The 12,931-nt window shown below is 41.0% G+C and overlaps 1 protein-coding gene across 6 annotated transcripts in view; it reads right to left on the bottom strand.

The window, feature by feature from the left end:
* LOC117236792 (calmodulin-like) overlaps positions 1-12,931 on the bottom strand; it is a 77,297-nt gene that overhangs the window by 26,343 nt on the left and 38,023 nt on the right. For all 6 annotated transcript variants that reach the window (XM_033500053.1, XM_033500055.1, XM_033500057.1 and 3 more), the window contains exon 3: positions 9,645-9,788. In XM_033500053.1, coding sequence (XP_033355944.1) covers positions 9,645-9,788 — 144 coding nt within the window. The remainder of the gene's footprint in view (positions 1-9,644; positions 9,789-12,931) is intronic.

A 12,931-nucleotide genomic window follows, 5' to 3' on the forward strand; every position in this document is an offset into this window, starting at 1 on the left:
TCTGTTACAACTATTTATTACAACTATTTAAAAGAAAAAAATGAGGCTTTACAACGTACACGCTATTCATCCTGTCTAGATACAATCTCTCACTCGTGCAAAAGAAAGATTTTATCATTCCCGCCCTTTACAGTCCCAATTCTGATTCAGTTTACTTCAAAACTACCACTCGAAAAGAAACTCTCGTACCGAGAATGAAAAGAACGTTGCAAAGTATGAGAAGACATAAGCCGCGACATCGAGGGATTAACGAACTTGGCGACTCGGATGTAAGCTCGACGTTCTTATACGAAAGCTGCTTTCCACGCTTTTCGCATTCCCATCCTGAAAATCGCGTTTTCCATTATCTGCATCTTTCTCTATCTCCCCTTCCCCGGCCGCCTATTTTGTCGCGATCGTGCAACCGCGTGTAAAATATGGAACAGTAGACAAAATATACGAAGAAAGAAGAATTTCGTGGTTAAGGAACTATATAAATTCTCTCGGTGGTAATTCCCGTGGGAAACACGTTCGAGAAAGCACCGACGAAAATACACGAGAACCCACCGAGATCTTTCGATAGTGTGACAATTTTCCATGACGGAAGACCATCGAAAGATAACATTCTGGTCGTATCCTTCATCTTTAAATAAATAACCACAGTCTCGGATAGAAAAGCACCTTCTTGCCACTTCCCCTCGGGCAAACAAACGACTAGTGTGTACAGACTGTATAATGGTTATTATTTCGAGCTTCCGGTGATTGGCGGGGAATTTTTTTATCTACTGAAATTGTTCATTCTTCGCTCATGGCAAGAATTTTCCATGGTATAATATTCCTATCGGCGCTACATGAAACGGCGAAGGATTAAATAATTTGTCGTGCGTTTAAAAATTGCACGAGTTGCACAGAATCGCGCAGAAACTGAATTATAGGAATTCTGTAAAAATTACACGAAAATTGTACTTAATTAAGAACGTCAGGCAACCTTCCTTTATTATTATTATTCACTGTTAATTACGCCATCCGGTAAATTGTATTTAAAGCAGCTTTGTAAATGGAATAATCGCGTTGAATTTCGTGCACGTATCCACTTGTAAAGGATGTCAAGTAAAACATGGGTGCAGCGCTATCTGCACGGAAGCGTATCCGTTGGAAAAGTCAAAGATACGGCAAAACGCAACCTATAAAACTCGTACGTGTCTTCTCCAAGCAAAGCTGTCGTGTTTTCGAAACTCGGCAATTTTCTGTGACTTTACAGGATTTCCCGTCCTCCTGAGACGGTCGAAATATTATTCCGGGCGAGCGCGCCGCGATTTACGCGCGATTATGTTTCTAAAATCCGCCGGATTTCGAACGCGTCTACACATAAAACGTGCACAATCACGTGTCTAATATTATCAGCCTCGTGTCCACGTGAACTTATGCACGTCGTGTTATCGCGTACGTGTACAGAGATAAGCAACGTTCGTTTGTTCGGGCGATTAAACGCCCGGGCGTGAAGAATTATTCGAACGCGCTTTTCCTTCGTTTCTTTTTTTCGTCGACAAATTGGATTATCGGTCGGAAATTTGAGTGGGAGTCGGACGTTCCAACGGCTTATCAATTTCCGAGTAACCTATTTCAATTAAACAAAAAATCTATCTAAAAACTACATAACTGTATAACAGCGTGTGTAGGGAAAAAGATGAGAACAATGAAACTCAGATAACGGACAATGAACGACAATATCGCGAAGCTACATTCCAATTGTACTTGAAATACCTAACGATATACGTAATTTAAAAGGAATTTTTGGCGATATAATATTGCTAACTATAATTTCATAATTATAGCCTGATCTTGGTACGCTTAACACGACACCGCTTGCAGATGAAAGGAAGATACGTAACGTGATTTTTCTTAAAAAAAAAAAAATCCTTAACCACTGATATTGATTTTCCGTTTCTTAGCACGAATAGTACCTGCGTACCTTCTAAAAATAGGAGGAGAAACAATATTTTTTATGCTAACAATGTACGTTCAACAGCTTGAATTTGTGTACCGTGTATTCTTAATTTGCTAATTGTACGCTATTTGTATATGCTAACCACTTTGCCGAGTGCCTGGACTTTTTCGCCGGAAATATCTCTTCGTTAAAACGCTCCTTGTGTAAGCTCGCGATACAGATGGCGATTTGACATTGTGTTTGTACTTTTATAACATTGTGTTTGTTTATATGACTGACATGTAGTGCATACATGTAACTGGACTATAGCCCGTTAATCGATAATAAACGAATATTTCTACCAGCGATACATTTGTGAAATTTGTAAAAATCAATAAAATGTTTGTAAAAATTTGTAAAATAAAATAGCTTCTTGCGTTTAAAAATTACACGAGTCATACGGAATCGGGGAACGTGCCGAGATCGAGAAACGACCTCCACGTGTGAAATAGTTGCCGTAGATTGTACGGTGTAAACGATCGTGCCATTCAAGCGGATGCCCAAGTTTTAATTAGTATATTGTTACGACGAATTAACGCGTGCTCGCCTTGCAAGCAGGGCGTTGCGCAAAAGGCCAACAAACACGCGATGCAGTCTGTCTAGATACGCTAATAGTCTGGCAGTAGAGGAGCCTCGGTTACCTTTGCACTCGCGCAACTGCGTCACGCTCAACCGCTCGCCTTGGCGCTCCGTTTGTTCCGCTTCTGTATATACTACAGTATACTTACACGTAAACGCAAGCGCGGAGAGACACGTAAACGCAAGGTACATACAGACACTGTTCACGCGAAGTGCTCTTGGTTTACCTATCCGGACATCAGATGGTAAATTCCAGGGACGCGCGGTTGACGTAACCAGAGTAACCGTGCCGCCACTTTGCAATCTCTTGACGCATCTTGAGCAGGGAGCACCGTCGTAAGTTAGCGACTTCATCGACAATGAGCGTGGCGAGAAACACAAACGGGAAACGGACGCTCTCCTCGAAAATTAGCCGAGTCTGTTTCGTGACTTTCATCCGGCTCTCGGAATAAATTGTATCGTGGAATTCTTGCCACCGAAAAAGCAAACGGTTGGTTGTTGGTACATTTTACAATCCCTCTCGAAACGATACTTCACTCTAAATCGCGCAATACCGTCGATGATATTCGGGAGGAAGAGTTATTTTCGTTTGTTTGCGTTAAAGCGACGAATAGAAGGGCTTTCGATCGCCCCCATCCACGGATTTTCCGTAATTCGTAAACACCGCTAAACTTGTGAATAATTGCGCGCGAATAAACGTGTCGCGAAGGGCGAGCAGAAAGAGGAAAAAAGAGTAGCGGAATATTTTATAGAGCTTGTGACAGCAGCCCAGGGGATCGTTCGTTACAGATGCAGAAACAGCAAATTTAAATTCGTCGTGCGTTCGACAGAAGTGGAATACGGCATGCAAGCATAAACGAAGAAATAGATCGGGATCTAAATAAGCCAGGATTTGTTGAACGATGTTCCCCTCGGATCATGAGAAAAACGTAAAAGACGAACGAATGGTATGGAACCTTGGCTGCATCCTCTGTGGTCATCCAATTCGTGTTAACCGTGAACCGTGAAGAATGTTATTCAACCATATCCCTATAAATAGAGGCGTACTCGTGAAATCAAGATTCCGGGGAGATGTTTTTCGACCTCATTCTTACAATGATATTTTACGATTATATCGATATACATAAAATATATTTTTATTTTTCGTTCACGAAAAAGCAAATAACGAGCGTGACATGTGTCGTGCGAAATAAATAGCAGTGGCCGTTGAGTCAGACGTCGTATCGATACACTCGTAACATTTTCCCCCGGAAAATGAAGTCAAAGATGGACAGAGGGGGATCACGGAACCTAATATACCCCTGTGACGAAACACTCCTCTTTCGTTTGTGTATCAAATAGCCGTTTGAAATGGAATATGTACATGAAATAGTCGTGCAAGGCTTCGTTGTTTACTGGACCTCGTGGAATCACCGTTCCATTTACAATCGTTTTGCAAATCAGAGTGGGGAATCGTTATCGACGATTTGGTTTAAAACCAGGCTCGTATTACAGAAAACGAAACCGTCTCGCGGAAGCCACGTTATATCGTAGTAGTTGCGTTTCCGATTTTATGTAACATTTTAATCTTCTCGTGTTTTTTTTTTTTTTTTTTTTGTCGTAAATTTCGAACGTCGGCAAATACGGTGATGAATGTTGGCCATTTTCGCATATGCAGTTACACAAACAGATTTAGATATCGTGGAGAAAAGTAAGGGTGAATTTGAAACATTGTATACACACGTATAGGTGGCGATTCATCGATCGAAAAGCTATCGAACGCATCGCTTTTAATCGTAACTGATTTCCTGACACGTACTTCGAGTGCTAATGAAATAACAAGTTGCAGTGATATTTAAATGCGCGAATAAGGTTAGTGGTTCAACATCGACATAGAAAATTCCAGGACACTGTTGTACGTTTTTAATAAAACGTGGTATTCATTGTATTTTAAACTTTGAGGAATTTTCATAAAAAAACGTTTCGAGCATTAAAATTAATTTCGTGCATAAAAGAAAGAATTGCTGGTGTCTCGATATTAATTGCGTATGATTGAATTGCATTTTTGTAAAAATATGTATGAAGCACGAGAGGCTAACACGAAGCTAACGTGAAGTCTCGTTCCGCAAACACGGCAGACGTCACGAATTTTAATTAACACTTCGTTGAAGTGGATCGATCGCAACCTAAAGCCTATTTTTAAAATGAACTTCGAATAACATCTGATCTAACATTCTACACATACGCTGTTCTAGAATAAGCTACAGACGAATAGTATACTTGCAATTAGAAACTAATTTCTCAACAATCAATTTCCACTGGAACAACACGGAATTTGTTTAAAAACATTCGCAGCGCTTAACGTAATAATACAATAGCTAAACCTGATATATTTGGATGCTGTATCACGTAAAACTTTGGTAACTATAAGCTAACTCGTAAATCAAATTTAAGAGATAAACTAAAATCCGAATCTGAAGCATTGTTTTTTATTATTATTTGAAGTCGCGTCGATTGCCAAGATCATTAGCGCTACTATTGTACTACTAACAAGCTGTTATTTTTGAGATAATCATTGTCGTAATCATACTCCCGTACAAGGCTCTAACAGTCTAAGACTCAAAAACCTCTGTTATCCGCAGTACTTCAAAGCACTTTAACTAATGTCTCAATGTTTACACTCCGAACATGTAACGATGAGCTGACCACGAGGGACCTACAGTTTTCAGGTGGATACCGAACAACCAAAACCGTGTTGAAATAAGCACAATACGACTACGAATAAATCAAAATGTTAAATGGAGCAAAGGTACCTGAAGCTTTTGTTTTCAATCCCTCGGTCCAATTACTTTATCCCTAACTACGATTTATAGAACAATCCGTGGAGGCTTCAATCAATTTTTCACATCCGCTGAATCCCGCGAAAGTCAGAGGCCCGTGCAATAACCGACAACACCACTGGGTTGCAAAAATCAATTTACGCCCCGTTTCTCCAACTTTCTTGCGGTAAAACTGTTTCGCCGATGAATAATGTTCCAGTCGGCAAAAACCTATCTTCGAGTTACAGGTAGCAGTGACTGTCGGAACCTCCATACGAAAAGCCAAACATCAGGACGCGATGCGACGTGCCATTCGATCGACATTCGACGTTCCACGAGTCATTCATACGAATAATCTAGTTGTCCCGATTAAGGCTAGGTACACACGGATGATGCGCCGTTGTTGCTATTTCGCAGCGGGAATGCTTTAGGATTTGAAGGGATTATGGTTTTAACGATGGAATATACGCGTGGCATGCAACCCGACTATTAGAAACACGAAAATGGGGATGTATTAGGTTGTCCGAAAAGTATCTTTCTTTCGCAAACGTGTTTTTTACAACAGTGCACCTTCATACAAACGTGCAATCAAGTCTGTGAAATGCCACGGTGTTTATCTCGACAGAACAAAATCGATCGTACGTAATTCGACGAAATAATATAAAACAGAAAACGTTGTACGTTTATTATTTTCTCATAAAACGAAAGAAACTTTTCGGACAACCTAATAAAACTAAAAAACCTAATAAAAAATAAAAATAAAATTTACAGTAAACACTGTCTCTTTAAAAAAAAAAGAAACATCTACTGGTAATGGTATTTAGTTGCCCATTTACATGATCCTTGTAGCTAAATAGCATCTTAATTGAGAATCCTTAAACATATAAAGAGTGCATTTATTAAGTTTTATATGTAGTATCTAAATAGCCCAGAGCAAGGACAAGAAGGGACGTTCTATTTGAAGTGAAATTTAGTTTAGTTTTATTTTAACAAGCAATACCCAATGCAAAAACTGACTACAATATCTTCTTACTCTATTCTTCTTGTTGTAACACTCGACTCACAACTTCTGGCTTCCCAGGTCAAAAAATGCTGATCCTCAACCCTTGCACCCTTCTCCCACTCCTTTACTCATTTAGTTTTGACGTCACCAAGGCATACACTCTTACTTACACACTTTCTCCCTCTCTCTTTCTCTCTTCCCCAGCACTCTTACGATTCTTAGTTTATACCTTAAATTTACAACTTATACTATCTCGAGACAACTCGAACCTAAATATATAATAAACCAAGCGTATAACCCCTTTTTTTGATATTACATATATATAGAAAATACTGTTAAATCGTGAAAGCTATAATCGTTTAGTCAGCAGCATAGAATCATCCTGTTACCCGTTTGTACAGCAACTAAACCGCAACTTGCGACCACGCAACATGAAGTACCACAACGTGACGATTGACATTCGATATGGCGCGAACCATCCATACGAATGGTCTGGTTGGCCCGACTAAGTCGGAAAGAACGATTCCTCGTGTTCGTAGAGGAGTGGGTGCATTCAGTGGCGCGATGGATGTCGCATCAGAGCGATTGCATGAGCGTCCTATCGTCGGAGTATCTTGCGATATTTTTTCTCTCGGCTTTTCTTTCCGTTTTGTCCCGTCGCCGATGTATCTGTGCGCATAGGAATATTTTTCCGCTCTCTTCCATTTTTTCTCTGTTTTCTCTTTATTCAATGCTATACGATGCACACAGGCGAACGTATTCATCGAGATGAGATGCATCCACGATGAAACGAGTCCGATTAGACGTAGACGCGCGCAATGGTCTCGTATCGCGGGCCGCCAGCAGATCCGTATTTCTAATTACTCGTACATGCCACGAGGTTCTAGTATCGAAATTCGAAGCGATCCTACCGAGGTTCCGCGTGAAGCCAGGTAAACCAGGCGTTGATTCGGCGAGGATGACGTTCACGAACGGAGTTCTTTGCTCCCGTTACGATATTCGACGCGAGAATTACATGAACTTAGAGGGAACGTCCGTGAGCTGTGGAATATTAACGAGGAAGATGAAACAAAGATTGATGAAAGAAACAATAAAAACACGTTCAAGTAACGAAAGAGAAATAAAGATAATACGAGTATCTTTATTATTATTTGTAAACTGCAAAACCGGTCCAATTAATCTTTTAAATACATTCTTTGAAGAAGCTACAACGGTTAAAGTAGACCGACTTGTAATCACGAGTCGCGCTGAAGCTGACAGAAGGAAACTGTTAAAAAGTCGCAAACTATTAAGTAAGTCTGCGACAAGTAAGCAAACGATAAGAAAACGAAGTAAAGAACGTGTTGCAACGACTGCAAATAGAAACTAAAGAAGCAAAGCATGGACTTGTGTCGACGACTAAGATTTCGAACAGGAATGAAGATATTTAAAGACAAATAATGTGTATCTATGTGATCTGGATGTTATGAAATCTGGTTATCAGTGTTGAGAAGTTAAATGATTTTTGATATTCATAACGCTGTAAATTATAGGAGTTCGCTCGCGTTACGTTGTTTCCAACGGGTCGTATAGTTTAATAAAAATCCTGTCAACGAGATAAAATCTTTCACGAACAAGCCGTGCGTCGACGTATAACAAACTACCTATCGAGCGACGATAGACGTTACATAGAGAGAGAAAATTTTACGCGCCATAAACACGACTCGCAATTGACGACGACAGCTTTCGGATTCGTCATGGGAAATGAGCCGTCGTTGTTTGTTTAGACGTACAAGTAATTCCGCGAAACACAGATTCCATTTGAATAAAGGCTTCTCGCGCGAGATTGTGGCCATTGCTACATTGCTTGGAATTTCAATGTACCATTCAGATCGGAAGTTTACAACATCGAAATTAACAACGACTAAAGTACAAAGAAGCGCCTATATTTCTACCGAAGAAGCTAAAGAGAAAGGGATGAAATAACGTACATTTATACAAAAGCAAACTTTCCAAAAATCATACATCATCGTAAAACTATAAAATTTCTACGAACCGATCAACTCGTTGATCGGTTCGATCACTGTGCCAGTTTCAGTGCGAAATTTGTGCTTTTTAGTACCGTGACAAAGCACGATCGTAAAGCGAAGAATCAATTGCATTGCGATAAAAGAAATTTTCCTTTTGGCGATGGAGGAATCAGCAACAGGTCCCGATACTCTTATATGAACCCTGTGTATTGTGGCGAAAAAGTACGGCGAACTCGAGAGCATCGCTCCTTGGCGCGGAAACCAATATCTACTTCCATTGCTCCAACCTCGCCTCGGTTCACTTAACGAAGCAATCGACATAAACAACAACGAGCGCGGTTTAATTTTCACCGAAAATTTGCGTCTTATCCGTCCGAGATATCTTCCACCATCCCGTCTCTTTTAAAAGGGTAAAGAAGTATCGAGGAGGCTGACAAGATTTCGGCCGCGATACGGCCACCGATTTGGTCCTTAAGTTTCAACGAATTTCCTGATTAGACATCGGAACGATAGGAAGGTTGGATCGGATATGCCGTCAAGAATTTCAAGCCACGCGCTTCGAAATAAGAACGAGCAAACGAAACGACCGTCTGCCGCTTTTGTGGCGATATAGACGGACGAAAAGGGGTAAAAGTGTGTAACGATGGGAAGGGGTTCTCGGGGAGAGAGAAATGGATTTAGCTTAATAAAGAGGCTCCACTCACGAACATTCTCCCCATTGTTGGACGAGAGAACACTTCTGGAAAATTACCCGCAATTAAGGCGATGCCGTTAGGCAGAAAGGTTGTAAGTGGGCCAACGTGGTTACACCAACGAACGAAACTTGCGACATTCGCCGGTGGTTCGGTTATCACCTTCATCCACGAATCCACCTGGCTATCCCTATTTGTTTCACGTTCGTAAACTATAACCACAGGATCGTAACAACAGCGGAACGATTTACGTGCGGGAGTGGTGCAAGGGACTGGTGTTGCGCTCCACTCGAACGTGTTGCTAATGAATTTAGCCAGATGATTGGAAACACCGTTACGAATTTTAACGAACCTCTGTGCTCGACCCGATCGCCATGCGCTTTCGTTTTCACAGTATCGTTGAATATTAATGGGAAGTTTTCGATTAACGCCACGTTCCACCGTGGTTCTCGGCACATTTGTCTATTTTGTCGCACGTCACGTTTACATTGCCTTGTTTCCATAGCCGAATTAATGGAATAGCGTGACGTTTCTTAGTTTCAAAATAGGAAAGTTTTTTTTTCGTAGATATATGGGTTTCGATGTGTGTGCGCTTACCGTCAATATCAATTTCCTGCAGCATCGTGCGTAGTTCTTCAGCCCTCGCGAACTGTCCTAGCGAACGCATCACTCTGCCGAGTTCCTCCTTGGTAATGCTTCCGTCACCGTCCTTGTCGAATAGTCTGAAAGCTTCCCTGAACTCTACAACAGCGAAATTCAATGCGATTAATAAAACACGCACAGCTTCGTTCCAACTTTCTTCTTTTCTCGATGAATAATATTGAAAACAGTTGCATCGTAGAAAGGAAAAATTTAAGGGGACAACTGGCAAGTGGCAAAACGCGTTCAAGAAACGTGCTGCATAGCGGCACAAAGCGGAGTTTCCTTCCGGTCTTAATGCGTAATCCCTCAACACAATCACGTGGCGATTCTTTAATTAGCTCCGATTCAACGACCGTATTTTAATACCTTTTTCTCGCAGAGTGCAATATTTGTTGCACTAACAACCCGTTACGGAACTAACACAAACTAACAACCAGTTACGGAATATACTGTTAAAGATACTATTAAAGATACTGATACGTCTTGACTCGTCGAATACTGCTGCAAGAATGAGTCTTGGGGCTGTTGCTGTTGTAGCGGAAGGTTCGTCGTGGGGGTGTCCCAGGTCTGTTCCTACTTGGTCCTTGGGTAAAGCCGTGTATTTCTGAATGGGCTGGCTGCCTTAGTGACGGTTCGCGCGGATGACCTTGGGAAACCCGCGTGTCCCGTCTTCCTGAGATGTCGCATAAAATATAGGTATTTTATGATAGGTCCTAAAGTACCTGGACTGTACAATAGGCCCACTGTTTATGATGGGTCCGCATTACGGTACCCTTGACGGTCGTCCTGCCCGAGGCTCGCGTCTGGAGGTCATACCGTAGCGGTAATTACCAGGCGACCCCTCCAAATCTCGAACTATTATATCGAATTAAAATATCTGTTATTCTGAAACACTATCTTTCGATCGAGCAATATATACAACAAAGGAAATAATGAAAAGCGATTAAGACGCTAGTAGCCCCGAAGCTAATTACACTGACAGTATCACAACGAATGAACTTGGATTATAATGACTCGGAAATCACGAAGACGAGTCGAAAAAATCGTAAAATCCGCAACCATCTATCGACTCTTCCTTTTTTTTTCTTTCTTCGTTACGTAGGGTTAGAAAGATCGGACGTTCGAGCTGATTAAACAGTTCGGTCGATAACATTCCGCGATGTTTGATGCCAGTGGCGAGCACGATGAGAAGGGACAAGCTTGGTCGGACTTGGATCGTCGGTGCTTGACTCGACCGTTTAATAGCCTCGTTTCACGGCCCATTGATTTTGTTCGTACCGGCGGCTATGGTTTTCCTATAAGCACATTCTCCACCGGCGTATCCACGCGCTATTGTGCTGCAACTAGCGGTAGACCGAGATAGAGAGAACGAGTGAGAGTGAAGCCGGAGGATACCCGCGATTTCGCGCTAATGGGTAACGACGAAGAAAAACCGCGCAGGAAGGAACGTCGACAAATAGATTCTGCCTAACCCGGTTACGGATTTGTGATTTTCCGATCTTTTTCTTTCTTTTTTTTTGTCATAGTTCTCTTTTACCCTGTGCGAACGACAGGGAAACGATGCTGAGATAATTCGACAATATCCAAGAGAATTAACCCCTCGCCTTATAATATCGACACGTCTGCAACAAGTTTGTAGTTCGTAATTATTAATATCGCGTCCATTTATCGATAAAGATAGATTTCCTTCTCTCTGTCATTTTTAGATAATAGCCTTTGAATTTTTAGAATTTCTAATAAAATATTATACACCTCGGTTTAGAATTAACTTTTGTTCATATCCGAAAATTGATATTTCTTTAGACGCATTACTCTTCTGGCGAATCAACGATACGATACGATATCAAACATTTTTATATCTAATACAATGTTACAACAGGAAATAGATAACGTTCATTTAAGTAGTCACTAAAAGGCAGAGGTGAAGTAAGCCTTTAAGGAACAAAGTATGGTTCTTTCCGAATTGCGATATATTTAGCGCGATAGTCCTTTCGAAGTTGTTTTTCAGCATTCGTCGAATTGACGATATAAATAAGGACGCAGTTAAGTTTAGAAGATTAAACCATTAGTTTCTACGTACTGCAGCTATCTCTTCGTTTCGATGGGTCTTGAACTGAGAGTAAACTTTCGACATTCGTCTCTCGAAAGAAGTAACGCGAGTAATTTCTCTTGGCAACGACCGTACATCGTATGAGGAGGATTTGCACGAAACATGCGAATGGTATTCTATAGAAAGTAACCTGATCTTCGAACGAATAGCTAGGCATCATTAACTGAGAATCGCACGCATAAAATGTTCTGGTATAAAGGATCTCTTTAAAAATATCAGACGAACCGGAAGTTACGAAGTAGCTTAAGTCAGCATTGACACACGTGTCGCTTTGCTGTAAAGGGACCGGCATATTTCTGCGTTCCGTTTCTCTAATAAGCGACGTAGACGAGATTTCTTTGATCCAAAAATTCTGTTTGCGACATCCTTTTGCTTTTAACGTCGCGTTATCTTGCCACTGGACGAACCGTCGACCAACGTTTTAATCCTGTCTTTATAAGAGGATTTTGCAGTTGGAAAAAAGCATTTGAAATTTGTCGAAGGTCTAATCATTAATTTGTAGCTGTGTATCGTACGGTATAAGAATCTTATATCGAATCTTTTGCCAATTTTGTTATTCGTTTGAAATTAATATTTATTTCGATATAGATCTTTTACGAAAGATTTATGTAATTGAACGTTGCGCTGACATTCTTTACGTTTTTATAATTAACGGTCTACATATAGAAAACACAGGAAAAATACTGAAAAGAGTCGAGCTTAAGTATCGGTGATATTTCCTGTCAAAAACAAAAACGGTTAAAATCGTGGCGACAGTTCGGATTCTAAACGAATATACGTCACGAAGAACTATACTTCTGATTGCGCGTGACGCAAATGTCAAAAAAAGCAACTGCCGCAAAAACATTGCAGTTGTTACGTCGCGTGAAATGCTCCGTGCGACGTCCTTCATTGTCAGACCGTCAAGGCCCAAGCACCATTAGACAGACCCTCGATAAACCTAAGGCCCTATCTTGCAGGAACCTTTAATCCTGAAAGTATTTTCGGTTTATACCTGGTACTTAAAACAGTCCTTAGGTTCATTGCACATTCATTGAACAACCAATGCGTGGAAGAGAGTACGATGGTGATGGGAGAGCAAGAAGATACGATTCTACCAATCGCGAATGCCAGCAGAATGTGGAACGAGAAT

This window comes from Bombus vosnesenskii, unplaced genomic scaffold (genome assembly GCF_011952255.1).
Source record: "Bombus vosnesenskii isolate JDL3184/JDL3185 unplaced genomic scaffold, Bvos_JDL3184-5_v1.1 scf7180000013352, whole genome shotgun sequence".
In the NCBI taxonomy this organism is placed as follows: Eukaryota; Metazoa; Arthropoda; class Insecta; order Hymenoptera; family Apidae; genus Bombus; species Bombus vosnesenskii.